Raw genomic sequence first — 27967 nt, forward strand, 5'->3', positions numbered from 1 at the left:
GGTGAAAGAAAATTTAGCCAGCACTAAAGAAATTACACACAGCTTTCAAGAGCCCTGGTGGAGCATCCCCTACAATGTATACACACACCCAGGATTAAGAACTGCTTCTGTAATATTTGTATTCCTGCAATTTGTATTAATTTGCTCCTTATTCATCCTATATTGCTTCTGGAGGAAAGAACTGAAAAAAACACACACCAAGCAGGAACGATTAGAGCTAGCATCAATTGTAGGGATATAAAATACCAGTATATTGGTTCTTGTAATACTGTTTGGGTTTGAGTTGGTATATGTCTTTATGAATAAGTTCCTATATGGATCTTATTCAAGTGGGGGAGTGTTGGGGTAAATACAAAGTATGTATATCTGTAATTAATAAGTGCTTGATTAAGTTTATGTGTGTGTATATGTATGTATGATAGCTGCAAGCCACTTAGGGGGGAAGTAACAGGAAAGACAGCTGTAAGAAGATATCACACCTACATACTATGTAGAGAAGGAAGGAAATGCATCACCTGGAGATAGGCATGGGAAACATAGCAAGTCAATAACATCACACGGTGGGGTCTTGGGAACACAGGACAGGGACCTCATTTACACATCAATAGAGAAATCCCTTAAAAAGACATTGTAGAAACACACAAAGGAGACTGGATTGGAGAGTCTCACCCTTGGCACATCACCCACACAGCATACACACTTAGCAGCAGATATTAGATAGATGGGATGTTTGTGATCGGTATGAATGATTGACATCTGTATATCACTGTAACTCTGGTTTTGTCTTTGCTGTAATTAATCTGGGCAGATTCTAATTAAAGCTCTCTCTCTGGTAAGAACCTTGGGTTGGCTGTTTTATTGTAATATCGGGTAGAAAACCTTAGTAGAACTAGACATATATATTATCTGGAAAAGGGGATACGGTTATATGTTAGTTCTTGGAGGAGGTAACAAGGGGTATTACATTTATCATTAATACACAACGCAGAGCGGATTATTCTCCACGCATATCAATTGGTGGTATTGGTTTGAGAGAGGAGAAGTATATACAACAACTAAGAGGGAGAAAATATATGAAAACTGAGCAGAAAGCTCTTAATTTGTATTTGCATTTTGTCCCCCCCCCCACACAATCTCATTCATAGGAATACATAGGAGTAACAATAGCCCTGAAATTCAACAATGGATACATGACAGTTTATGCTGATTTTATTTAAATGTCTTATAAATGTATTTTAAAATATTTCAACAACTATAGATTAGATTTAAAAAATTAAAATAAGATTAAATACGAATACATGAGCAATATTCATAGAAGGTTTTTTTTTCTTGTACAATCTGTACAAAAGTAACAAATCAATAATTCATTTTTAAAACCATGTCATTGGTAGTGTGCCATCATTTTCGTTTCCGTTTGTTTGCTTGTCACCTTTTTCTGTTTTGTTCCAACTGGAAATTAAAACAAAAACAGATTTATTACATACTGAACAGTTTTACATTTTAAATTAATTAACAATATTAATGAGAATATACTATATACTTAAAGGTTAATGTTTTCATTCATTTTATAATGAATTTAGAAAATTAGAATATAAATGGTAAAATCTGCTGGTGGTTTTAGTGGACATATGTGTAACGGGCACGGACTGGTCAGGATCGAAAGCTGAGGATCCACAGTGCAGAACCTAGGCAAAAAAAGAAGCCGAGGTCAGGGATTGGGGAAGTCTAGATAACCGAGAGACGAAGCCGAAGTCAGAACCGGAGCAAGCAGGACAACCGTCAAGGGAACCCAGGATCAAGGATTGGAGAGGACAGGATAATATAATAATCGCTGAACCGACATAGCGCAAAAATGGCAAAATTGCTCCGGGCTTTGAGGTACCAAAAACCCCTGAGATTGAAGGGGTAAATTGATGTCACTGGGCAAACCAGATCACATACTTCCACCGGGACTCAGCCCGTGGGGAGGCCTTGCACACAAGCCACCATAGCTTGTGCCCAGAGTTCGCCTTAACACAGAAGGCATTTTTTTTTTGCTGTTAACTCAGCTTGAAATAGCTACTGGCGGATCTTCCATGTGCAGTAGCGGCATGACGCGTATTCCCAGGCACCCAGCCAACAGGGAATCCTGCAGGTAGCCACCACTGCTACTGCTATTCGGGTTGGACCTCTCTCAGACAGACAACATTTGATATTATGAGCTTTGAAAACCAAATAAATGGGGCCATCTGCTTAAATATAAATAATTTCATAAAGGAGTGCCAAGTTGTAACTCAATACTCCTGAAACCAGGTCAGCACTAGCCACATGGCTAGTTAAAAAGAGGGGGGGGCATAACCAGCAGCTGACCTTAAATAGTGACAAATGAAAAAAAAATAGAATACCACAATCTGCAAATTAAACCAACCGGGCAGTTATGTTTTACTGTGCAAAATTAGTCAGGAGCTTCATGTGGAAAACATGATAAAATGTTTTAATAGAAAAGCACAATCATCCTTAGGAAAGCCAAGACTAAAGCGGTGCCATGTACTCACTACTGCTTTTGGCACAGCACTGCAATTTTAACATGCAGTGAACGGATTATAGAATGGAGGCAGAGGCACAATGTAAAGGTAATGCTAGAAGGTGAATTAAAGGCTAATAACTTATCCCACCAGTATAGAACTTAATGCATGTGCTAAATAAAAGGGAATTAACAGTGCAGTGACAATGGTCAGACCTTAGAAGAATTATTACATAAAGGGCAAGGAAACTAATCTTCCCACCAGAACTTAAGACGTGAAAACATGACAAACTAATCACTGCACTGCAGAGTGGGATTTAGTGTAACCAGAATAGGTAGCTCAACAATATAGAGGGTAGGACCAAATGAGAACTGGTATTGAGATAAGGTTGTGTACCCTTTACAACCTAAAGCAAATGAGTATAAAAACTATTACTGTTCTCTAATAAGGTCCCTGAATGGTAAGTTAGAATACAGCTGGTGTTGTGTGTGTGATGATATAGAATGTTTAAAAGTATCCAATCAGTAAAACTGTGTGTAGTGGTTTAGAAACATAGATACATTCATTAAAACAAATACAAAAAATAGGGTCAGCTGCAGGGCCCTTGCAGCTAGACTCTAAAATAAATTGCATAAAATAACTTTCCTATAAGGGTATCTCGTTATGATAAAATGGGGAGGGGAAAAAAAAACTGGTTATTAAAATAACACAATATGCTCAAGGCAGTAGATTATAACATCAAGAGATAATGTCTCTCGTGTGAAATATGTACAGATGTTGGTTTCTATAAATATATGAAAGACCGAGTGGATAACACAATAATATTGCTGTTTGTTATGTAAAGTACTTCAAATATAGTCCTCTGTGGAAAAAGAGTATTTCATATTATTCACAGTTTGTAGGTGATAACACTTATCAGTGTTCGGTGTGTCTTCTGTGACTTCCTTAGCGATCCTTTCTTTAAAACTGTTTTTAGATACCGTGCGTCTTTATTATGATTTTTCGGGAGAATTAAATATGGTGCTGTGCACCTCTCACCGATCTTCTTATGCTGTGTCCCGCAGAGCTCTCACACTTACCCTGTAGGCTTCATCAACCGTGCCTAGCCGCTGCCGAGTTAACGGATTGCTGGCAGTTGTGGACGCAGTGGGATTTACACTTAAAGTCTCAGTTCATATTCTTAAAGGTCTTTTGACCAATACAAAATCCACCATTTTCACATCACTTGCTAATTTAATGGAGGACTGTTAAGTATCAGCCATTACAATCTTGCTTTTTAAGAACACATTAACCCATTCCCAGCCATTCACATAACATTAAATTGGTTTATCCCTAGACTTAAAATAAAACCTTGCAATCCCACATGGCTGTCATTATACAGGATTATTTCATCCATGCTGCAAGGGGACAAATAAAAAAAATGAAATTGATTAATCCCCCCTCAGAAACATACCCGGCCATTATGTGCTGCCTTTAAACAGTTAGGAACTTGACAAAGTGCTGTATGGTTGATACAACCTGCTCTGTTAAGGACTCAGTAATTCCTTGTGGCAGATAACTGAGCTAATGCACGCCTGCTTTAGAGTTAAGCTGTAACCAAGCCATTGATTTCAAAGTGGCTGAGGGAAGCAGGTAAGTCTGTTGGCCGTCTCTGGAAAAGTGACAGTGACCGGGGTCACCCAGAGGCCACCCTTTCTCCCCTAGGGACTCCCGCCCCTACATTTACATACCCCAATAAAAAACACACATGCCCCAAGCATGCGCGCACACACACACACACACACACACACACACACACACATCATTTAGCTACGCTGATTCCCAGGGGCCTAGACAAGCCGCAGTCAAAACTGGAGACACATCGTCATATACAGAGCCCAGAGAAACAGGAAAAGAATCTCTTTGAAAGGCAATGAGTAGTCAGCTAAAGGGTCCTTAAATAACCCCAGACAGAAAACCCCGCCTCCTACTAATTGCAGGTAAAAGTAGAAAATGGGATAATGTCTCTTTAATTTGCAGGCCTCGCAGGTCGTAGTGGTCGGCCATCTTTGGTGTGGCACGCGCATGTGCGGTTGGCCGTGGATTACTCTCTCTGCCATCTTTGGTGTGGCACGCACACGCGCACTGCAGGGTACGGGACGCCGGTCGCCATCTTTGTTGGCTCGGAAGCATGCGGATTCTCTCCAGTGGCGGGGAGTATGGGAAGCTGTAGCAGCCACAGGTAAGTCCGTTACAATATGTAATTGAACAAATCCAAGTGTGTGTGTTTCTGTTTTTTCATGACCTTATAGATTTTCTTTAGAATTTAAGTACAATTTCATGTACTCAAAGAAATCTGTTAACTTTTACTGTATATGCAACACAGTTAAAGCCAGCTAAGGTTAAGATGGACCATTGAGTCTGTTTCGGTTTCAATATATACACTTTTAATATATATCGTTGTGAAAATAAGCTCTGACAGCTTTTTGAAACCTTGGCTTGTGGTACTGTAAAAACTGAAAGGGTTTACCCAAACAGCTACTCTAGCCCAGAAAGAAAAATCTTGGCAAAAATGCTTGTTGTAACGAGGAATTCTTGGATTTTTGTTATCAAAAAGGATGCACATACGTGACCCCGTGGTGAAATAGAGGCTGCTTGCTCTCCTTGTAAAAAAAAAAGCATCAGCACGCAGCGGCCGTGTGCGATGGCCGCCTAGTGATGAGAACAGCGTGAGGGGTGAGAGCTCCGCCCCTTCACACTCAGACTGCTGGAGTACCGGATGCTGTGTCACTGACATCCTGCTTACATAGAAAACGGCAGTCTGCAGCTACCAGAGTACGGAGGTCAAGATGAAAAAGCCTTAAAGTGGAAAAAGTAGAAGGTCAGTAAACAAATTTATTTTTTGTAAAAGCTGTATAATATTTTTTTGTATGTATGTAAGTGTGTCTGTTGGGGGACAAACAACATAATTAGGGCTGCAACTGACGATTATTTTAATAATCGATTAGTTGGCCGATTATTTTTTCGATTAATCGATTAAAAAAATGCAATTTTTTTTAACTTAAAATAATGTAATAAAAAAACGTACAATTTACACTTTCATCTCTTTATTGTAATGGCCTCTCTCTATTCACCTTCTTATTTTACTGACATAATAATAAAAGCTACAAGAACCCAAACACAGTGTTTCTCAAACTAGGTTTTAATACAAATTTTCATATTTAATAAAAACTATGAGAAAAAAGCCTTGTTTTTTTTCTTTTATTTACCATACTGCCCCCAGTTATGCACATCTGACCCCCAGCTTCCCATTCTGCCCCCATATATGCCTTCCAATATGCCACTCGCCCCCATTTATGCCTTATACCTCCCTATATGCCACTGTGCACCCTGATGGATTCACCATCTTTCCTTCCCTGCGGGGTCTTCGGTTAATGATGGCATCGATAAAGAGGAGAGTAGGGTTCGGTATGCATCATTTGATGGGGCATTGGAGCTGGTTCGGGCTGCGGGGCAATCTTGTTTGCTGGCTAAATCCGACATTGAGTCTGCATTCCGTTTGCTGCCCATCCACCCGGACTGCTTCCACTTGTTAGGCATGTATTTCCGTGGAGATTATTACTATGACATGTGTTTGCCCATGGGCTGCTCCATCTCCTGTTTTTATTTCGAAGTTTTTTCCTCATTTCTTGAATGGGTCATGTCTCGCAGGTGCGGCCTGAGTGGTGCTTTGCACTATTTAGACGATTTTCTGTTTGTGGGTCCCGCTGCTACTGATGTCTGCAGCCGTCTTCTTGGCACGTTTATGGAGGTTACTCAGGAGTTTGGTGTGCCTGTGGCCAGTGATAAGACCGAAGGCCCTTGCACTGGTCTGTCTTTTTTAGGCGTAGAGATAGATACCGATTCTATGGTCTTTCGTTTGCCACAAGCTAAACTACACACTCTTTCCCGTTTGTTAGACCGTTTTTTGGGGGCTGTCAAGATGAAGCTTAAACAGGTCCAGTCGTTGTTGGGTCACCTGGTGTTTGCTTGTAGAGTGATGCCCATGGGTCGAGCCTTTTGTAGGCGATTGTCGCTGGCTACTATTGGTATTAAGCATTCCTCTCATTTCATCAGAATCACTCATCAGATTAAGGAGGACTTGCAAGTGTGGTCGACCTTTTTAGCCCAATACAATGGCCAGACGTGTTGGCAACAGCCTGAGTGTTCCAACTCGGATTTGGAGCTGTCCGCTTCCGGGATACAGTTGCCCTTCTTCAGGATTCTCTGTCGGTTCAGTCTCGTCGGGCTTACGGTCGGGTGTGGAAAAGGTGGCTTCGCCTGGCCCAGTCAGAGCGTGGCTTTCTGGATGATGACGGTAGGAGGTGGGCAGTCCTGGTATATCTGTCCGAGCTCAGATCGGCTGGGGTCTCCGGGTCCACGGTTGAGCGTGATCTGTCCGCTCTATCCTTTTTGTTTCGGCTCATGGGCTGGCGTGATGTTGACAGCGAGTTCTTTATACGGAAGGTGGCTAAGGGCTGGAGGAGGGGTAAGCTCCCTGATACTCGTCGTCCTGTATCTTTTGCATTGCTTAAGGCTCTCCTTGGGCACACTCCGTCTCTGTGCAGTTCTCCCTATGAGTCCCTTCTATTTCAGGTGGCCTTTTCCCTTGCCTTTTTTGGTGCCTTCAGAGTGGGTGAGCTTGTGTCGTTCAGTAAGTATCGTCCTGGTGGCTTGTCTGTTGAGGATGTGTCTTTGGCCCCTACCTCGGTGTCTGTTTTGGTTAGAAGATCTAAGACGGATCAGCGGGGCCTTGGTGTTCCTAATGGCTTGTCAGTGTCCCCTGTCCTTATTGGCTGTACCTTGCAACTTTGTTGCAGGACCTAGGCGTTATAGGAAGGTGAAGGGGGATCATCTCCCTCTTTGCCTTCCTGGAGCTGCCACAGCACCTGTGATTGTCCCGCCCTCCCACCCATTGGTTCATCTCTCAGGTCAGGTTGTTTTTTTCTTGTTTTCTGTCTCTCTGTTTTTATTGTCACAGCGGCGGTGTTGTTCCCCCCCTGGCCAGCGCTTATGAGTTCGTTATCTGGAATTTGCCCTACGGGCTTGGGGAGACGTGTCCTGAAGACGGCTGATGGCATCGGATGGACTAGGACTCTTGGTGCACGTGGTACAATAACCGCCTATCGGGCCCAAAAGGTTCGGTAGCTGGCGGGTCGTTTAAGTATATAATTATGTAATTTATTGGTTTATGTTCTGCTGGTCAATAAAGGGGGGGAATGTAATAAAGCTGTGGCCTATGCCCTACCCACTACAATTGTGTCTTGTTTCTTATTTCGGGTATTGGGTGGGTATTTGCTTTGGGCTATAGGCCTAAGCAGTCATGGAATTCAAAGAAGTGACTAAAATTCTCAGGGACCGCAATATTAGTTTTAACTGGGTTTCCCAGTAAAATTGGTTGTAAGAGTGGGAAAGAGTGCGGAAGAAGTTAAGCAACAGTTAAATGATAATCCTATGAAAGATAGGACAGCACTTCACTAAGAGGAGGTTTGAAGGATTGTTTGTGTTTTTTTTTTCCTTCCTCTCCTCATATGACATAATTTTGAATAATGTTCATAATAAGGAATTATGTTGATTCCAATTATAATGTAAATTTGATGATAGATGTCATTTAATCAAAAAATTTATTGAGCTATATATCTAGAGGAGTGGAAGGATATAGGTCTATATTAATTATAAGATAATCACACAGAAATGGATATGCTAGTTATTTGGATATTTGACACAAGGGTATAATAATGGAATATGTTTATAATTAATTATAATAGACATTTTTGGAAGCAGTTCATTCAAATGGAATGGGTGGAGACACATATCACGAGTACCGTATATTCCGGCGTATAAGACGACTGGGCGTATAAGACGACCCCCAACTTTTACAGTTCAAATATAGAGTTTGGACTATACTTGCCGTATAAGACTACCCCTCTACCCAGCGTACAACAACCAGCCAATCACGGCAAGCGATGTACCTTACCGGTGATTTGCTGGTTGATTTGCTGACATATACATACATGCACTGCCCTTACACACACACACACATATATATAATATATATATCTATATATATATCTACACATATGCCTGTCCATACATACACATTTATACACTGCCCTCACCACACACCCCTGCCATTACACACACATGTATATGTATATATATATATATATATATATATTATATATATATACACACACACACACACGTATGTATATATATATATATATATATATATATATATATATATATATACACACACCAGTATATATATATATATATATATATATGTATATATATATATATATATACACACCAGTGTGTGTGTGTGTGTGTGTGTGTGTGTGTGTATATATATATATATATATATATATATATATATATATATTTCTCCCCCCTTTCTCCCTTTCTCCCCATCTCTTACCTTATCTCCTGTCTTCTTTCTTCCATCCAGTTGTGGGAGCCCGAGGTCTGGCACTTCAGACCTCGGCTTTCCTGCTCTCTAATCACTACGCGCCGGCTATTGATGCCGAGCGCCGGGACATGACGTCATCCCTGCGCTCGGCATCAATAGCCGGCGCCTAGTGATTAGAGAGCAGGGAAGCCGAGGTCTCAAGTGCCAGACCTGGGGCTTCCCTGCTCCCTCATCACTACGCACCGGCAATTGATGCCGGGCGCCGGGACATGACGGCATCCCTGCGCTCGGCATCAATTGCCGGCGCGTAGTGATTAGAGAGATTGGTGGCTTCGTGGGAACCTCCGGCTTGGTAAGTACCCGGCGTATAAGACGACCCCCCACTTTTAAGAAGATTTTTTGGGGTTAAAAAGTCGTCTTATACGCCAGAATATACGGTATGATAGTATTTTTTTTTTCTCTCCTCTCCTCATATGATATAATATCTGGAATAATTATAATAATGAATTATACTGATGATATCAATTATAATGGAAATCTGATGACAGATGTTATTTAATCAAAACTGATTGAGCCATATATCAGGAGGAGTGGAAAGATCTAGGTTCACATTAATTGTAAGATAACCACACAGTAATGAATAGGCTAATTAATTGGATATTTGACACAAGGGTATAATGATGGAATATATTGATGATTAATTATAATAGAAGCTTTCTGGAAGCTGATTATTCAAATGAAATGGGTTGAAACACTTGAGGAGTATAGATAGGATATGTTTTTTTTCCCTTCTCTCTCCTCTCTAAGATTTATAGTATATGTATCCTGTATCGCGTTCCGGAGTATTGAGCACAGAGGTCTCTACATTAATATGTAATTGTAAGGGTTGTATGAGTGTGTTCTGTAAGGTTTTTATGAATGAATGGTATATGAATGAGAGTGAATCTGCGTTTTCAATATGGGTAACCATACAAAGTATTAACGATAAATATGACAGGAAAAAGGACAGACCTGATTAAAATTACTGCACTGAATGTACAAGGTCTTAATCTCCCACACAAAAGATATTCCTTATATGATTATATAATTAAAGAACATATAGACGTGTGCTGCATCCAGGAAACACATTTGATAAGTAGGGATATATATAGATTAAACAACAAGAAATACTGTGATAGAATATTCATCTCTAATTCAGAAAAAAAAAAAGAGTTGCTATTCTGATATCTAATAATATTAAAATGGAGGTCATATATAAACAAAAGGACTTATCCGCTAGATATGCGTTTGTAGTGTGTTAATTAGATGATAGAATATTTTCCATATTAAACATCTACGTGCCAAATAACAAACCGATACATTTTTTTAACGCTACACTACAAAAAATTCAGAAATATATCCAAGGAACATTCATTTGTCTGGGAGACTTTAACCGCGTTATAGATAATGAATGGGATAGCACAAGTACTCGAAAATCAAATAGACATAATTAGATTAGAAAATCTAAAGCTTTCCAAGACACGCTAGGAAAAAATGAATTACATGATATATGGAGAACAATGAGACCACTAGACAAAGTCTTTTCGCAAAGACATGAAGTATTTACACGGATAGACTTAATATTAACTAATGCTAAGTGGCTGAAAGAATGTAATAAAAAAACGATAGGGAGTGTAGCATGGTCTGATCATGACCCTGTCTGCCTTGAAATTAATAAAAAGTACAAACGGAGTCTGTATCCTTGGAGGCTTAAGGATGCTTCCCTAGTAAGTAAAGATGGTTTAGAATTATCTGACTTAAATATCTCTTTGAATAATTTAAAAAGAAAAAGTGGAGAAAATCTTAATAATCAAAATATTTTAAATATGATGAAAATAAAAAAAAGAGATTGATGATCGTCTTATAAGGATAGCAAATTACAACTTAATTAAAATGAAACAAAAATACTATTACACAGGAAATAGAGCAGAGAAACTCCTCACTAATCAATTAAAAAAAGAACATTAAAAGCAAAAATATATAAAATTAAAAAGGGGAATGATTATGTATTTAGCCCTGAAGATATAGGGTGAGTCTTTGGTGAATTCTACTCTAATCTATATAATATACCAGATCAAAATCAAGATATGGAGCAAATTAGACAATATTTATCAGACTCCAAGTTGCCAAAAAATCCCAGAGAATTTAGCAGAGCATCTGGACACTCCTTTTTCAGAGACTGAAGTACATAGGGCGATAAATGCATTAAAAACACACAAAGCTCCAGGTCCGGATGGTTATACAGTACTGTTTTACAAAAAATGTATAAATCAATTGTTATCTTATTTGACCAACATATTTAATGATATTCGTACAACCAAGACATTCCCTAATGGAATGTTGGAAGCAACCATCCTTCCTATCCTTAAAACAGGGCAAGATGAGACGAACATATCAAATTATAGACCAATTTCTCTGATTAATATAGATACAAATATTAATTATGGGAAACTCCATGATCAATTAATATGTCAAACAGCAGAGTGGAAGGGGTTATTTATTTCCTGGAAGGGAAGGATGAACGTGATAAGAGCATACAAAATTCCCAAATGGTTTTATTTATTACGAATGATACCTATTAAACTTCCCTCCTTGTGGATCCAAATGTTCCAAAAAAACATTATAAAATTTATATGGGCAGACAAAAAGCCAAGAATATCCAAAAAAAAGTCCTTTATGCTAGTAAAAATAAGGGAGGATTGAACGTACCATGCTTAGAAAGATATGCCCAGGCTAGCATATTAACTCACATACTGAAGTTAAAATATAAAAACAGCTTTAAAGAACTGACAGGAATGGCGAATTTAGAATGCCTATTATGGAGGGGCGTGGTCTGGATGGCGATCTGAGCGGACGATAGGTGAAGGAGCTCCGCACTAACCCAGACAACTTGCATTCTATCTGCATTCATCCGTGGCTGTTTTTGCCCTGAAAACTCACCCGGGCTGCTCCACGCACATCGGGACACCGCTCGACAAAATCAGCGAAAATGCCAAACTTTTTCAAGCCAAAACTTCGAAAGAAGCACTCATCCCGTCTGTCGGGCGTACCTCGTGATCCTTAAGGAGGACTCTGATGCTTCCACGGGCCCTGCCTTATCCTCCCGCTCCAGGCCTCCGACGCCATCAGACACCCAACACGATGAACTGGCTCAAGACACACACGCACTCACCTCTCACACCATGAAATCGCTCTTACGAGAAATGCGGGAACAACTTCGCCAAGACTTTCAGGACATTGCAAACGCCATCCGCCGTGATCTTGATGGCTTGGGAGACCGCACGGACCACCTGGAGAGGCGCATGGAAGAATTCGCCGACGCTCACAACACCCTTGTGGAGGATCACACCACACTCAAGACAGAGCTGGCTAACCTCCAGACGAAAGTGATGGATCTGGAGGACCGCTCCATACGCCTGCGGGGCATCCCAGAGGACATAGGCCAGGAGGCCTTACATGATTTTGTCACAGACCTCTTCAAGCACCTCCTGGGCGAAGGTAATAATGCCGACATACGCCTTGACCGTTTGCACCGCGCCTCTAGGCCCAAGACACTCTCACAGAAATCTCCACGGGATGTTCTAACCAGGGTGCATTTTTATGACACCAAGGACAAGATAATACAAGCAGCCAGACGCAAACCAGACTTACCTTCCCGCTTTCAGAATATCATGCTGCTCACTGATCTCTCGCAGCTTACCCTCCAGCGACGCCGTTCCTCTGCCCAGGTGACGAGCCTCTTGCGATCAAGGCAGATCTCCTACAGATGGGGTCACCCCATCCACCTCATCATCGTCAAAGATGGCATCACGACGACTCTACACACCCCAGAGGACGGCATGACTCTCCTGCGCAAATGGGGGATTGACCCGGACACAGACCCCTCTCAACAACCTCCAACCATGCCGCCGGAGAAGATCTCCGCACAGAAAAAACTGAAGCGGGACTGGTCCACGAAAGCCTGAAGCAACGCTCTCTTGGACGGTAACCTGTGACACTTTACACACATGATGGGCCTTCTGTCGCACCCATGGTCTGGAGCCATTGCGCTCATAGTTATGTTTCATTTTTTTGTTTGGACTTTTACACGTTTATTTTATTCGCACTGCACACATAATGTCAACCTATTCGGTCGCTCCTAGTTCTGGGCTCCCCTCTTTTACGCGCCAGGTGCCCTCATGCTCAGGGTTTGGCTCACACAAGTTCATGACTATCCTTACTCAACCACTAGGGTACTTACTACGGGGCATTTATCATTTGCACCTCACACATCAACCTACATTTTTCCTTTTAGATGCCAGCTTCATACGCACTCTCATATCTCATACTCCACACACAGCCACTCACATTTCTGGCTGAGCGGACTCCTCTTTTTCGTATCTCCACCACACACATCCTCCCACCCCCGGTGCTATCTACAGCTTTAGCACACTCTCCCTTTACTATGTTTGGACATCTCGTCCTGGTTTTGCATTTTTATTGTTTTGTACACCTTTTCTTTATGTTTTTAAACTGCGATGTATATGACTTGCTCTGTTTCATATTGTGCCACCGCGTCTTGACTGGTCGGGTGTGGTCGGCTGGGCGGTTTCCCTCCACCGTCCATGTTTTAGGGCTCAGTGCCCCTGCGGGTCCTTTCTACCTTATTGCCCTTTTCACCACTGACCTATGGCTGACTTAAATATACTTTCTATCAACGCTAAAGGTCTTAATTCACCCCAAAAGAGATACTCACTATGGGCAGAGGCCAAGGCCCACAAGGCCAATATCATCTGTGTTCAAGAAATGCATTTCAAAAAGTCAAGCCAGATTTCTTTGTATTCTAAACACTTCACGTGGCAATATCACCCTACAATCAGCCAGAATGTGCTCCATAGGTTCAATATCCTGGTCCGATCACTCCCCGCTCCTACTATCCCTCAAACTTTCCCATCCCATCTCTGGAAAAGGTGACTGGCGCCTTAATGGCAGCCTGTTGCTTAATCAAGCACATAAAGAACAAATACAGACGCACCTCACACACACTACTTCCAGGACAACCTCGCCCCTGATTCCCCTGCGGACATATTATGGAACGCTCATAAGGCGGTCATACGCGGAAGATTCATCAGTCTAGCTTCACATCTCAAAAAACAATCAGGCATTACTAAAACCTCCCTACTTCTTCAACTTTATGACTGTGAATCCCTCCACAAAAGCCACCCGACTGACTCTCTCCTACATAAAATTAAGCAGATCAAATTTCAACTATCGGAAATTAATGCCCGCTCCACGGTTTATATGCTGCCGAAGCTCAAACAAAAATTCTATGCAAAAGGCAACAAAGCCGATTCCCTCCTGGCTAGGAAACTAAGACACACTCTCTCACTGTCCTGCCCCCTCTCACATCATTGACCACAATGGCCAGGCTATTCGTAACCCTTCCCAAATGGTGGAGACCCTCGCTGCCTACTACTCAAAATTGTATTATCTTAAACATGATGCCTCTCTCTCCCAGCCATCGCATGGGGAAATCCGCACTTATCTCGACTCCACGCCTTTGCCCTCTCTTACACCTGATCTCTCCGAATCCCTTGCCTTACCCATAGAACTACGCGAGATTGAGAGAGATGTTTGCCAACTCAAGAGAGGCTCGGCCCCGGGTCCAGATGGATTCACTGCTGTGTACTACCGTGCCTTCTTGCCTACTTTAGGTCCCCATCTTTTATCGCTCTTCCGCTCCTTCATGTCATCGGGCATCATTCACCCCGAAAACTTAAGGGCTCATGCCTTGCCTAAACCGGGTAAGCCGGCCACGATGTGCCCTAATTTTCGACTCATTTCCCTCCTCAACACAGTATGTATGCAAAGATTTTGGCCAACAGGTTAGCCCCTCTGCTCCCTTCCCTTCTCCATCCAGACCAGGTGGGTTTTGTTATGGGCCGCCAACCCTCTGACAACACCCGCAAATTTATAAACTCCCCTTGGGACCCAGCTAAACACAAACGCCCCAGCCTATTCATTTCCATGGCATTTTTTGACACGCACTCTTCATAAATTCGGCTTTCCCCCATTACTCATACAGACAATCATGGCACTTTATACTTCTCCCACGGCCTGCATATCGATGATGGGCTTCTTATCCTCACCGTTCCCCATCACCAACGGTACACGTCAGGGCTGCCCCTTATCCCCTCTGTTGTACACGCTCGCGCTGGAACCGCTCGCGGCCAGTATCCGTTCCGACCCCCTGATAACGGGTTTCCCTTTACCCAATGGCAACACTAGCAAATTGGGATTATTTGCAGATGACATTTTGGCCTCTGTCACCTCCCCGGAGCACTCCCTCCCCGCTCTTTTCTCTCAACTGTCCCTATATTCCAAGGTCTCCTATCACACTATTAATATCTCCAAAACTCAGGCAATGTGTCTCCATCTGGACCCCGGTCGCAAAGCTCACCTCTCTTCCAGGTATAAATTCGAATGGAGATCATCTCACCTCTCCTACCTAGGTATTAAATTGCCCAAATCTTTGCACAACCTCAACATTGTGAAAATTTGGGAATCTGTAAAACGCGACATCAGGTGGCGGGGCTTTGAACTGTCCTGGCTGGGTAGGGTAAGTGCCCTGAAAATGACAGCCCTCCCCAAAATACTATATGTGTTGCGGACAATCCCAGTCAAACCCCCCCAAGGTCTCTTGCACTCTATCCAAAAATTCTTTGTCGCTTTCACTTGTGTAAAAAGCAGATCCAGAATTGAATCTGGGTGTCCCTCATATAGAATCCTACCACGAAGCTTGCATACTATCACAGACATTCCCATTCCTTTCAAACATCCGCCCACCTACCTGGACTACCCAGGAAAATAACATTATTTCCCCATTCACGGTAGACCAACTCTTGTGGCTACATCGCAACAAGCGCCCGCGGCTCCCTTCTTTGCCCCCAACAACTAGACATACCCTTGACACATGGGACAGGGCAGCCAAGCGTTTTCCCTCCTTACATCAACTCACCCGCATCACCCCCCTGCGAACTCTGGAATTAATTCCAAATCTACAGCTCTCCCATTGGGTTCGCCCTGGTTTTTGCACATTGGGTGACCTTTATGTGAACGGTGTGCTGGCCCCCTTCTCGTATTTTACTTCCACGCACAACATTCCACGTCATTTTTACATACAATAGTCCCGGTAGAAGCCACCACACATCTGGTGGCAGAGCATCTGTAGTGCTGGCCCGGGGTTTATCAAAACTGGATATTGGATAAACAGATAAGGACGCAGAAGAACAAGTGTTTTCTTTCTTTACTGAACCTTTACATCTACTTCGAAGATGCCAAGGATACAGGGTTTAACAGAGGATTGAGTGGTGTTTTGGGAACTGGAATGAGTGGAGACTGGAGTGGAATAGGGAAGAACAGACCTGGGGCCCCTAGAGGGTATTTTGCAGTTTGGGGGTCTACTGTTTTTACTCCCTTGCGAGTTTTTGCTTCCTTGGAGTGATGGGAGCGGTAGTCCGAACCTCACAAACGACCTTGGAGTTATCAATCACAGGTGTGTCTGTTATATCTGCATCAGAAGCATCTGAAGTAACACTGTCCATATCATACCGTTCATTTGCTTCAGACATGGTCTGGTGATCATCCGCTAGGCTTCAGACGGTGCTGAATTTCAAGGTATAGCCAGGATCGCTAGGTTGAGGCAGGGTTTGCTCCCGTTTTGAGATGTTGCTGTTGTCACATGCAGGATCCTGGGCCGGGGGTTTGTCAGTGTGGGTTACAGAGGATTTAGCTGGTTTGAATGGGCAAGAGATATCCTATGGCCAGTCTCTCCACAATAAAAACAGAAGTTATCAAGTCTTTCTGTTTTTCTTCTTTGGTGAGTGGCTCTCACTTGATACTCTTCCTAGATACTTTCTTGCTTTTGGTCTCAGTCTTAGCCTTTTTGTCATCAATGTTGGACTCTAGCACAGCCCTTACAGACTTTTATATCTGGACAACACATTCAGCCAGCAATTCCAACTCTGTTGTAATCCTCGTGGACACACGGCTGGAAAGCCCTTAGACGGGGCACACGGCTGGAAAGCCCTCAGACGGGGCACACGGCTGGAAAGCCCTCAGACGGGGCACAAGGCTGGAAAGCCCTCAGGAAGGGCAGAAGTAGTTAGGCAAGCCAGGTTAGAACCATAAAGATGATATCAATACTGAATCAGAATCCAGGGAACAAATTCAAAAGCAAGCAGGGTCACAACGAGTTAATCAGAAACACAATGCTGTTTAGCAGGAGAACTAGGCCAGGCAGTAGGCAGATAAGCTGTATTGCAAAGGCCCAGAATGGAGGAATCAGCAGGTATTTAAGGGTAAGGGCTGCCCCTAGGTAAGCAGATGCAGCTGGTCAGGACATTAGCATATAGGTTAATGATGACTGTTCTGACAGGTGACCTCTAGAGGCTGCAACAGGCATTACAGTGAACAAATACAGAGTCCGTACTGAGAGGCTAGAATCCTGATGGTGTGTGATGGCCTTCTTATGGTGGTAGACAGTAACTCCCATCACTGATGGGATTTATTGTGTACCGACATCAGTGCCTGGTTCAGCATAAAGGGATGGGAGTTATGGTGCCCATCACTATATACTGAGCCAGATACCGATACTGTGGTACTGGGAATGCGCGGTCACGTGACATTGTGTCTACTCACGTACAGGAGTGACACGTATTTGTGACCTCGGGTGACCCTGTCTGACCTCCTGTGCCTCGTTCTCGGTACCTACAGCCTATCTTAACGTGGTACTTTCATTATTTCTTTACCCTTGGTTAGTTTGAGTCATGCTTTGTGTTGCTGCTCTTTTGAACACGTAAAATCATTGTGACCTAGATTGTTTGACCTGCTGTTAGTCTTCTGATTTGGCTTTATACTGTGATCTCCTGTTACCGACCCGGCTTGTTTGACCTGCTCTTAATCTCCTGATTTGGCTGTTATCTGTGCTCTCCTATTATCAGTGGCGACTCTAGAAACAATATATAGGGGGGGCACACAAGATACCACAGTCAAACTGGGGGGGCATTAGTAATTTCCACCATTAAATCATACCACTGAAAAAACACACACACACACACATACAAACCCTGTATTTGCAGGTATACATAAATAATGTATGGAAACATAGCATAGCAGATATGGATCTACAGAAGAACACACAAAAACCCAGCTTTGCAGGAATAGATCAATTGGAATTCACATAAAAACACGGCATTAAAGGTATATTTAAAACCCGCTAAATTACAGGGATAGATGACAGGTTGCACACCCAGATAACACATACGATTTGCCATCTTTGTCCCATATACACCCTGCCTGTGCCATCTTGGTCCCCAAGGCTCAAACATCCTGCTAGTGCCATCTTTGCCCTTCCACAATTATACATCTATGATACGCACAATCACAGTAACTCATGCTCTCCCTCATTCAGACAGTTCATCCACATATTAACGCATGCTCTCCCTCATTCAGACAATTCATCCACATATTAACGCATGCTCTCCCTCATTCAGACAAGTCATCCATTTTAAGAAACTACACCCCTTGGAGCTTCAAATGAGGGGTTACATGTATTTCTAGGACAAAAGTTGAGTGCACAAATAATGATGGAATATGTCGCTTTGGCTAGAAAATATGTTTTTTCTAACCATAACGACATGTTCATTTGTGTCTTGCGCACTCCAGGTTTGTACTAGAAACACATACAGCCCCTCATTAGATGCGCCAAGGCGTGTAGTTCTTGCAAATGTGTACTTTTTGTGCCATAATTTAACTTCCTACGTGAGCAGTAATGCCACGTCAAGGCTTCAACCCTAATTACTGATCATTCACACGCCTTTCATATCTCCATTCACTCACAGAAGCACACACCATACTTTCCATACATTCACTCACAGAAGCACACACCATTCTTTCCCCTTACAATCCCAAAGAAATGATGGTAAAGGGAGAAAAAAAAATCACTTTTACAGCAAAAATAAGTCTTGCAGTAAAAATGCAAGGCGCTGCAGGGATGAGATGGTTACTCACGTACCGCACAGGCTAAATGGCTGATTTTAATAATATTTGCAGTTCATCAGGATTTCAAAAATTTGCTTCCCTCAACCGTTGGCTAAATTTAACCCCATGATCAAAGGGATCGTGGGATTAAAAATTAGTATCGGCCATTTTTAAAAAGGGAATGTGACTTTTCATAGCTATATGATCGCTGTGGTAACATTGGCTACCACAGTGATCATTTAGCTAGAATACTTAAACTTTTTTTTTTTTTAAGTTAAACTACTTTATGTTTAAATAATTTAATTTGGGGGTCTCTAGGCAATTTTGATCTTTTTTTATCTGCCTGTAGAGACCCCCAAATCATTTTTTTTACATTTTTATTTTTTAACTTAGTATTTTTTATTCTTATTTATTATTCTACATATTTTGTGTAATTACCTTTCCAACTGTATATGTTGGGGGTCTGTAGCTGCTTAGATGCCTGAGATACAGGCATCTAAGCAGCATGCCCCCATACCTCTTTAACTGACAACTGTCAGTTGTTAATAAAGTTGCGCGGTGACGTCTTAGCGTCATTACGCGAGACATCACCGGCCGGATCGGGTGGCCCCGGTGATGCCCTTCAGTTTGAGGGGCAGATCGCCGGGGTAGGGGGTGATGGAGGTCCACAGACCTCCATCAAGGTAGGGTAGTGCCCCCCCTTGCCCCCCTGTAGCGACGCCACTGCCTATTATTGACCCTGCCTCTTTCCAGTCCTTCCCAGCTTGGTCTCCTGTGACCCACCTACTCTGCTCTACGGGATCCAGCATATTAAATGCATTCAGTGGCATCGCTACAGCGGGCAAGGTTATTCCTTGAGTTAATATGTGGATGAATTGTCTGAATGAGGGAGAGCATGAGTTAATATGTGGATGAATTGTCTGAATGAGGGAGAGCATGAGTTAATATGTGGATGAGTTGTCTGAGGGAGAGCATGCGTTCATGTCTGGATGAATTGTCTGAATGAGGGAGAGCATGAGTTAATATGTGGATGAATTGTCTGAATGAGGGAGAGCATGAGTTAATATGTGGATGAATTGTCTGAATGAGGGAGAGCATGAGTTAATATGTGGCTGAGTTGTCTGAGGGAGAGCATGCGTTAATGTGTGGATGAACTGTCTGAATGAGGGAGAGCATGAGTTAATATGTGGATGAGTTGTCTGAGGGAGAGCATGCGTTAATGTGTGGATGAATTGTCTGAATGAGGGAGAGCATGAGTTAATATGTGGATGAATTGTCTGAATGAGGGAGAGCATGAGTTAACGTGTGGATGAATTGTCTGAATGAAAGTGTGAATTAGTGAGTGACTGTAAAAGTGTTTGTGTGTACCATAGATGTATAATTGTGGAAGGGCAAAGATGGCACTAGCGAGATGTTTGAGCCTTGGGGGCCACAGGCAGGGTGTATATGGGACAAAGATGGCACAGGCCAGGCTGTTAGGGGACAAAGTTGACTTGTGCTGGGCTATTTGGGGACAAAGATGGCAAATCTTATGTGTGTTATCTGGGTGCTGGTCAGGTTCTGTGTGGGCAGTGTGGATGCCAGGGCTGGCTTTGGGGTGTGCAACCTGTGAGCTATGCCTGCAACTAGGGGGGGTTTAAATATACCTTTAATGCTGTGTTTTTATGTGAATTCCAATTGATCTGTACCTGCACACCTGGGTTTGTGTGTTATTCTGTAGATCCATATATATGCTATGTTTCCATACATTATTTATGTATACCTGCAAATACAGGGTTTGTATGTCTTGTTCAGTTGATTAATACCGGCAATGCTGTTTCCATGTATTTATTTGATCTATACCTGCAATGCTATGTTTCATATATTATTATTGTATACCTGCATATACAGGATTTGTATGTCTGATTCTGTTTATTTGATATATACCTTCAGGGCGAAGATCACATGTGAATTTCTATTGATCTATAGATGAAAAGCTGGGTTTGTGTGTTAATGTGTTGATCTATACCTGCTATCAGCAGCGTCTAATTCTATCTATCTATCTATCTATCTATCTATCTATCTATCAGCAGCATTTAATATATATATATCGGCAGCAGGGTCTAATATTAGGCCCTGAAATCATTTAGTGAAAAAGTTAAGGTATTAGTCATACTAAATTGTGGCTTGTTGAATGATCAAGTATTGTATTGTCCAATAACAAAGTATCATTCCATAGCACATTACTTTTGGCAAAAAAATTAAAATATTATATACCGTATTGGCTCGAATATTGGCCGCACTTTTTCCCCCCACTTTAAGTCTTTAAAGTGGGGGTGCGGCCTACGCCCGGGACATACAGTCCCGGGCGCCGGGCAGGCAGCGGGGTTAGGATACAGATCCCCCGCAGCGGTGCAGGGGACCTGCATCCTACTCTCTGATACGCTCAGACAGCCTCCCCTGCCAGCACTTTCCACGGGGGGGGTGTCGGCACGGGAGGTTGTCTAAGCGCATCGTGCGGACGGTCACCGGCTGCGGCGATGCAGGTAAACATGCCGGCACGTCTGCACGATGTGCTTTAACAATCTCCCTTGCAGGGAATTCCCACGGGGGGAGTCCCAGCAAGGGAGATTGTTAAAGCACATCGTGCAGATGTCCCGGCAATGGAGGTTGTTTACCCGCATCGCCGCAGCCGGTGACCGCCCACACGATGCATTTTACCTCTGCCCCCAAGACTTACCAGAGCAGACTCCCGGGTGTCTTGCGGGGCTGAGTGCCGGCACCGGAAGTTGTTTACGCGTATTTCATAGATGTCCCCCGCCGGCCCCGCAAGACACCCGGGAGTCTGCTCTGGTAAGTCGGGGGGGGCAGAGTGGCAGCATATCTCGGGGGGGGGGGCAGTGGCAGCATATCTCGGGGGGGGACAGTGGCAGCATATCTCGGGGGGGGGAGTAGCAGCATATCTCGGGGGGACAGAGTGGCAGCATGTTTTTTTGGTGGTTTTTTAAAGAAAAAAATGTTAGGGTGCGACCTATATACAGGGGCGGCCAATACGGTATATATATGTATATATATATATATATAAATATATATATATATATAAAGTTTTTTCAGTGGTATGATTTTGCAATTATGCTGTATCACGGTCAATGTCTGGCACAGTATATTGAGATGGCAGTAATGATGTAAGAAGACATTCAGATAGCATGCAAGAGAGTAATTAAAATGAGTGTGGGAGAGTGAGAGTCAGAGAGAGTGTGTGTTAGGACCCAGCTAGTGGTACAACGCAGAAAGTATGAAATAGAAAAATTACAACTCACCAAGATGTTAGCAGAGGGGGACAACAAGCAGTAAGCTGAGAGAGTCCAAAAGCAGTCCGGGTCAATAAATCAGGCAGCAAGGGAATTCCAGATAAAGTCAGAGGGCTGGCACCTGGCAAAGCTCAAAGGGGCAGTCCAGAGGTCGGTAGGTAGGCAGCAGACAAAAATAGCAATCAAGAGGTCAAATCCAAAGAAGCAAGGCAAATACAGGTACAGGTACTGGTACTGGTACTAGTAAATCAGAAAGGGTCAGGAACACAGATAAAGGGACACATTGGAAGGTACTGAGTGTCTCTCTGAGCGCAATTTGTAGGGAGTCTGGAGGTCAGGCCCGGACTGGCCATCGGGCACACCGGGCTTTTGCCCGGTGGGCCGGGCCGCAGCAGGGCCGGATTGACTTAGGGGCTGATGGAGCTGCAGCTCCAGGCCCCTACCTTAAAAATAGGCCCAGTCAGGACCGGACTGACTGGGCCTATGCACCTGCCCCTTAAGCCCGCCGCAACTGCGACCGGGTCCGCCACTCTAAGGGTCCGGGAAGCCCCCACCAGGGCCGGCCTTACGGGTGTGTGGCCGCACAAGGTTTAAATTAAGACATCGGGGGGGATGTTAAATAAAGTTAACCCCCCCCCGATGTTTTAATTTAAGCCCTGTGCGGCCGCAGACCCCTAAGGCCGGCCCTGGTGGGGGCTTCCCGGCCCCTTAGAGTGGCGGACCCGGTCGCAGTTGCGGCGGGCTTAAGGGGCCCTGCGTTAATGCGGCCGCAGAGGCCGCATAGGCCCAGTCAGTCTGGTCCTGATTGGGCCTATTTTAAGGTGGGGGCCTGAAGCTGCAGCTCCATCAGCCCCTAAGTCAATCCGGCCCTGCCGCAGGCCCGGTCGCAGTTGCTGCTTGCTCCGGCAACAAGGTAAGTAGGGTGAGGAAGGGGGTGCAGTGAGAAGGGGCAGAGGGGGGTTAGATAGTGAGAAATGGGGAGAGGGGATAGATAGTGAAATGGAGGAACATAGTGAGAAGGGGCAGATAAGATGGGGAGAGGGGGTAGTGTGAATGTGTATGAGAATGAATGAATAAATGTGTGGATGAATTTTGTGAATGCGTATGACAATTAATGAATTCATGTGTGGATGAATTGCTTGAATGATTTGTGAGACTGCATTAATGAATGTGTTAATGGTTTGGGTGAATGACTGAGTAAATGCAAAGATGGTACATAAAGGGTGGGCTTTAACAATAAATAAATAAAAATGGGCTGCTCAGGCTTAAATGCCCGGGCCTATTTTTTGTCCCAGTCCGGGCCTGCTGGAGGTTATATAGGGCTGTTGGGTCTGACATCATGCATTAGGTCACAAGCCCCACCCCTCTGAACACCCCATCTTTGTCAGAGGGAGGCGTGGTACATGGCCACAAGCTCTGCCCCCTTGGCTGACACCACAGCCTTGTCTTCACCCTGATCCCCCCCCCCTGCGGGGATGCAGGGAACAGGGCATTAGGCATCTGAGGTGGTGATGGAAGCCAGACAGAAGAGGAGAGGCACGCTTCCCAATGCTCCCACGCTCCCCATGCCGGCGTGACATACTGGGACCGGGTTGTGAGCGCGAGGTATGACTAACAATGTGAGAAAGAGAGAGAGAGTGAGTGAATGTGGGCATCAAACAATTAAGTTTGCTCCTGAATTTAAAATGCCCCCCCGATTTTCATCTGAAACGATTGCCAAAAAGAAACTGAAAAATGAGTCTGAAATGTTTTTGGCCCATTTGTACATTTCTATTAGTTGTGTTCGGTTTGCCCTGCCTCTTTGGTAATGCTATATTATTTGATACTGATACATGTATAACAAATGATTGTTTTGTAATGACAGCACGTTGTGAAAATTGCTAGTTGAGTGTTTGCTGATAATTCATAGTAAATATATATATTTAAATAACCCTACAAAGTTTGTCATCTGTTACTGGTTCTAATTTAATTTACACCGTACAGGTATCAAAATGAATATTGTACTTTAATGTTATTGATGGTTTTATAATCAAATGCTCTCAACATGCGACTGTGATCGTTCATGATGAGCAAAATGGTTTCATAGTTACATAGTTACATAGTTATATAGGCTGAAAAAAGACATGCGTCCATCAAGTTCAGCCTTTCCTATATCTGTTAATTTGTTGCTGTTGATCCAAAAGAAGGCAAAAAAACCCCGGTTTCGCTCTTTCCAATTTTGCACTAACCAGGGAGAAAATTCCTTCTTGACCCCAAAATGGCTGTCAGATTTCTCCTTGGATCAATAAGCTGTTTCCCCATAATTACAGATTATATCCCTGAATATTATGTTTTTCCAGGGATTCATCCAGTTGCAGATTAAACGTCTGTACAGACTCCGATAAAACTACATCTGCAGGCAGAGAATTCCACATCCTTATTGTCCTTACTGTAAAAGACCCTTTCCTCTGCTTTAGTCTAAATCTCCTTTCTTCCAGTCTGAACGCATGACCACGTGTCCTATGCATAGTCCTGTTTATGAACAGATTTCCACACAATGGTTTGTATTGGCCCCGAATATATTTATATAATGTTATCATATCCCCTCTGAGGCGACGTTTTTCTAAACTAAACAGATTTAAATTAGTTAACCTTTCTTCATAACTATAGTGCTCCATTCCTTTTATTCATTTTGTAGCCCACCTCTGCACCCTTTGTAGTGCTATGATATCCTTCTTTAGAATAGGTGTCCAAAATTGCACAGCATATTCAAGGTGCGGCCTTACCATTGATTTATACAGAGGCAACATTATATCTTTATCCCGCGACTTGATGCCCCTTTTTATACATGACAATACCTTACTGGCCTTAGCAACCGCAGACTGACATTGCACATTGTTGCCTAGTTTGTTGTCTATAACAATTCCCAAATCCTTCTCATTTGTCATTACCCCTAATTCACTACCGTTTAGGGTGTAGGTTGCTTGTGCATTCGCTACCCCGAAGTGCATAACTTTACATTTATCTACATTGAATTTCATCTGCCATTTGTGTACCCAGTCCCCCAGTCTATCTAGATCCCTCTGCAGCACTGTAATATCCTGCTCGCCCTGTATAACTTTACCTAGTTTAGTGTCATCTGCAAACACAGAAACATGACTTTAAACGCCTACTGCCAGGTCATTTATAAATATGTTGAATAAAATTGGTCCCAGAACAGAACCCTGAGGGACACCACTTACTACTTTTGACCAGCTTGAAAATTTACCATTTATTACAACTCTCTGTTCTCTATCTCTAAGCCAATGTTCTACCCAAGAACAAGAATTTGCATCTAGACCAATTTCCTTCAGTTTGAATACTAACCTATTGTGTGGAACCATGTCAAACACCTTGGCAGAATCCAAGTAGATGACATCCACTGCAACACCCTGATCTATACTTCTACTTACTTCTTCATAGAATGCAATTAGTTTGACAGGACCTATGTTTCATATAACCATGCTGATTTTTGCTAATAATACTGTTCTTCCCAAGGAATTCTTGAATATTATCCCTAAACAGCCCTTCAAATGCTTTCCCAGCCACGGAAGTTAAGCTCACAGGTCTATAATTTCCGGGCACAGAGTTTGAACCCTTTTTGAAAATAGGAACCACATCTGCCTTCCTCCAATCCTCTGGTACAATTCCTGAAAGAAAAGAATCCCGAAAGATTAGAAACAGAGGTTCACTTATTTCCTGGCTCAGCTCCTTAAGTACTCGTGGGTGAATACCGTCAGGCCCCGGAGCTTTGTTAACATTAATTTTCTTTAGTTGCTGCAGCACCTTGTCCTGAGCCATCCACTCACAGTTTGACTGAAAATTTTTCTCAGTGGTCCTATGTATATCCATTGTCATAGGTTCCTCCTTAATATATACTGAGGAAAAATAGTCCTTTAAAGTTTCTGCTTTTTCCTGGTCCTCCTTAACCAACACTCCCCTCTCTGTTTTTAATGAACCTACGTTTTCATTTTTTGTTTTTTTTTAGAATTTATGTACTTAAAGAATTTTTGGGGGTTAGTTTTGCTCTCTTTGGCAATCACCCTCTCATTTTCTAGTTTAGCCCATTTAATCACCTTTTTGCATGCTTTATTGGCTTCCTTATATCTTATGGTTTTTCATAGATAGGGTTCTGTTTACATTTACCACTACTATTCCTATTACCAACCATTTTTTATTCAATATGATAATATTAAAACCACCAATGTAAAGTTATTAGAATACATTTTTTATTTTTGGTTTCTTGGCTGCTTGAAACAATGTTTGTTTTTTTTCCCCCCTCATCTCTCCCTTTCCCCATCTCCCCTCCCTTTCCAGCATTAGCTCCCTACCCCTTTATTTACCCAAAACATTAGCTTTATGCACCTTGAGTACTCATGAACAGTGGCGACTCTAGAAACAGTATATAGGGGGGGCACACAAGATAACACAGTCAAACTGGGGGGGCATTAATAATTTCCACCATTAAATCATACCACTGAAAAACACATACACATACACACACACATATATATATATATATATATATATATATATATATATATATATATATATATTGCCAAAAGTAATGTGCTATGGAATGATACTTTTGTTATTGGACAATACAATACTTGATCATTCAACATGGGAAGCCTGAAGCCACAATTTAGTACGACTAATCCTTGAAATTCTTTAAACAACACAATACCTACACTTTTGCACTAAATGATTTCAGGGCCTAATATTAGATCCTGCTGCTGATATATATATATATATTAGCCCCTGCTGCCCATATATATTAATATTAGCCCCAGTTGCCGATATATATTAATATTAGTCCCTGCTGCCGATATATATATATATAAATATATATATATATAAATATTAGACCCTGCTGCCGATAGCAGGTATAGATCAACACATTAACACACAAACCCAGCTTTGCATGTATAGATCAATTGCAATTCACTTGTGATCTCAGCACTGAAGGTATATATCAAATAAACAGAATCAGACATTCAAATCCTGTATTTGCAGGTATACAATAATAATATATGAAACGTAGCATTGCAGGTATAGATCAAATAAATACATGGAAACAGCATTGCAGGTATTAATCAACTGAACAAGACATACAAACCCTGTATTTGCAGGTACACATAAATAATGTATGGAAACATAGCATAGCAGATATGGATCTATAGAATAATACAGAAACCCAGCTTTGCAGGTAAAGATCAATTGGAATTCACATAAAAACACAGCATTAAAGGTATATTTAAAACCCCCTAAATTACAGACATAGATCACAGGTTGCACACCCCAAAGCAAGCCCTGTCGTCCACACTGCCCACATAGAACCTGGCCAGCGCCCAGATTACACACATAAGATTTGCCATCTTTGTCCCATATACACCCTGCCTGTGCCATCTCGGTCCCCAAGGCTCAAACATCCTGCTAGTGCCATCTTTGCCCTTCCACAATTATACATCTATGATACACACAATCACATTAACTCATGCTCTCCCCCATTCAGACAATTCATCCACACATTAACTCATGCTCTCCCTCATTCAGACAATTCATCCGTTTTAAGAAACTACGCCCCTTGGAGCTTCAAATGAGGGGTTACATGTATTTCTTGGACAAAAGTTGAGTGCACAAATAATGATGGAATATGTCGCTTT

At 42.7% G+C, this 27967-nt stretch overlaps 1 protein-coding gene across 1 annotated transcript in view; it reads right to left on the minus strand.

Annotated features, from left to right (window-relative positions):
- Window positions 1-1109: 1109 nt before the first annotated feature.
- LOC128502339 (ectonucleotide pyrophosphatase/phosphodiesterase family member 7-like) overlaps window positions 1110-27967 on the minus strand; it is a 90502-nt gene continuing 63644 nt past the window's right edge. The window contains exon 6 of the mRNA XM_053472113.1: window positions 1110-1449. Within this exon, the coding sequence (XP_053328088.1) occupies window positions 1371-1449 (79 nt within the window). The 3' untranslated portion in view covers window positions 1110-1370. The remainder of the gene's footprint in view (window positions 1450-27967) is intronic.

This window comes from Spea bombifrons, chromosome 7 (assembly GCF_027358695.1).
Source record: "Spea bombifrons isolate aSpeBom1 chromosome 7, aSpeBom1.2.pri, whole genome shotgun sequence".
Taxonomy (NCBI): domain Eukaryota; kingdom Metazoa; phylum Chordata; class Amphibia; order Anura; family Pelobatidae; genus Spea; species Spea bombifrons.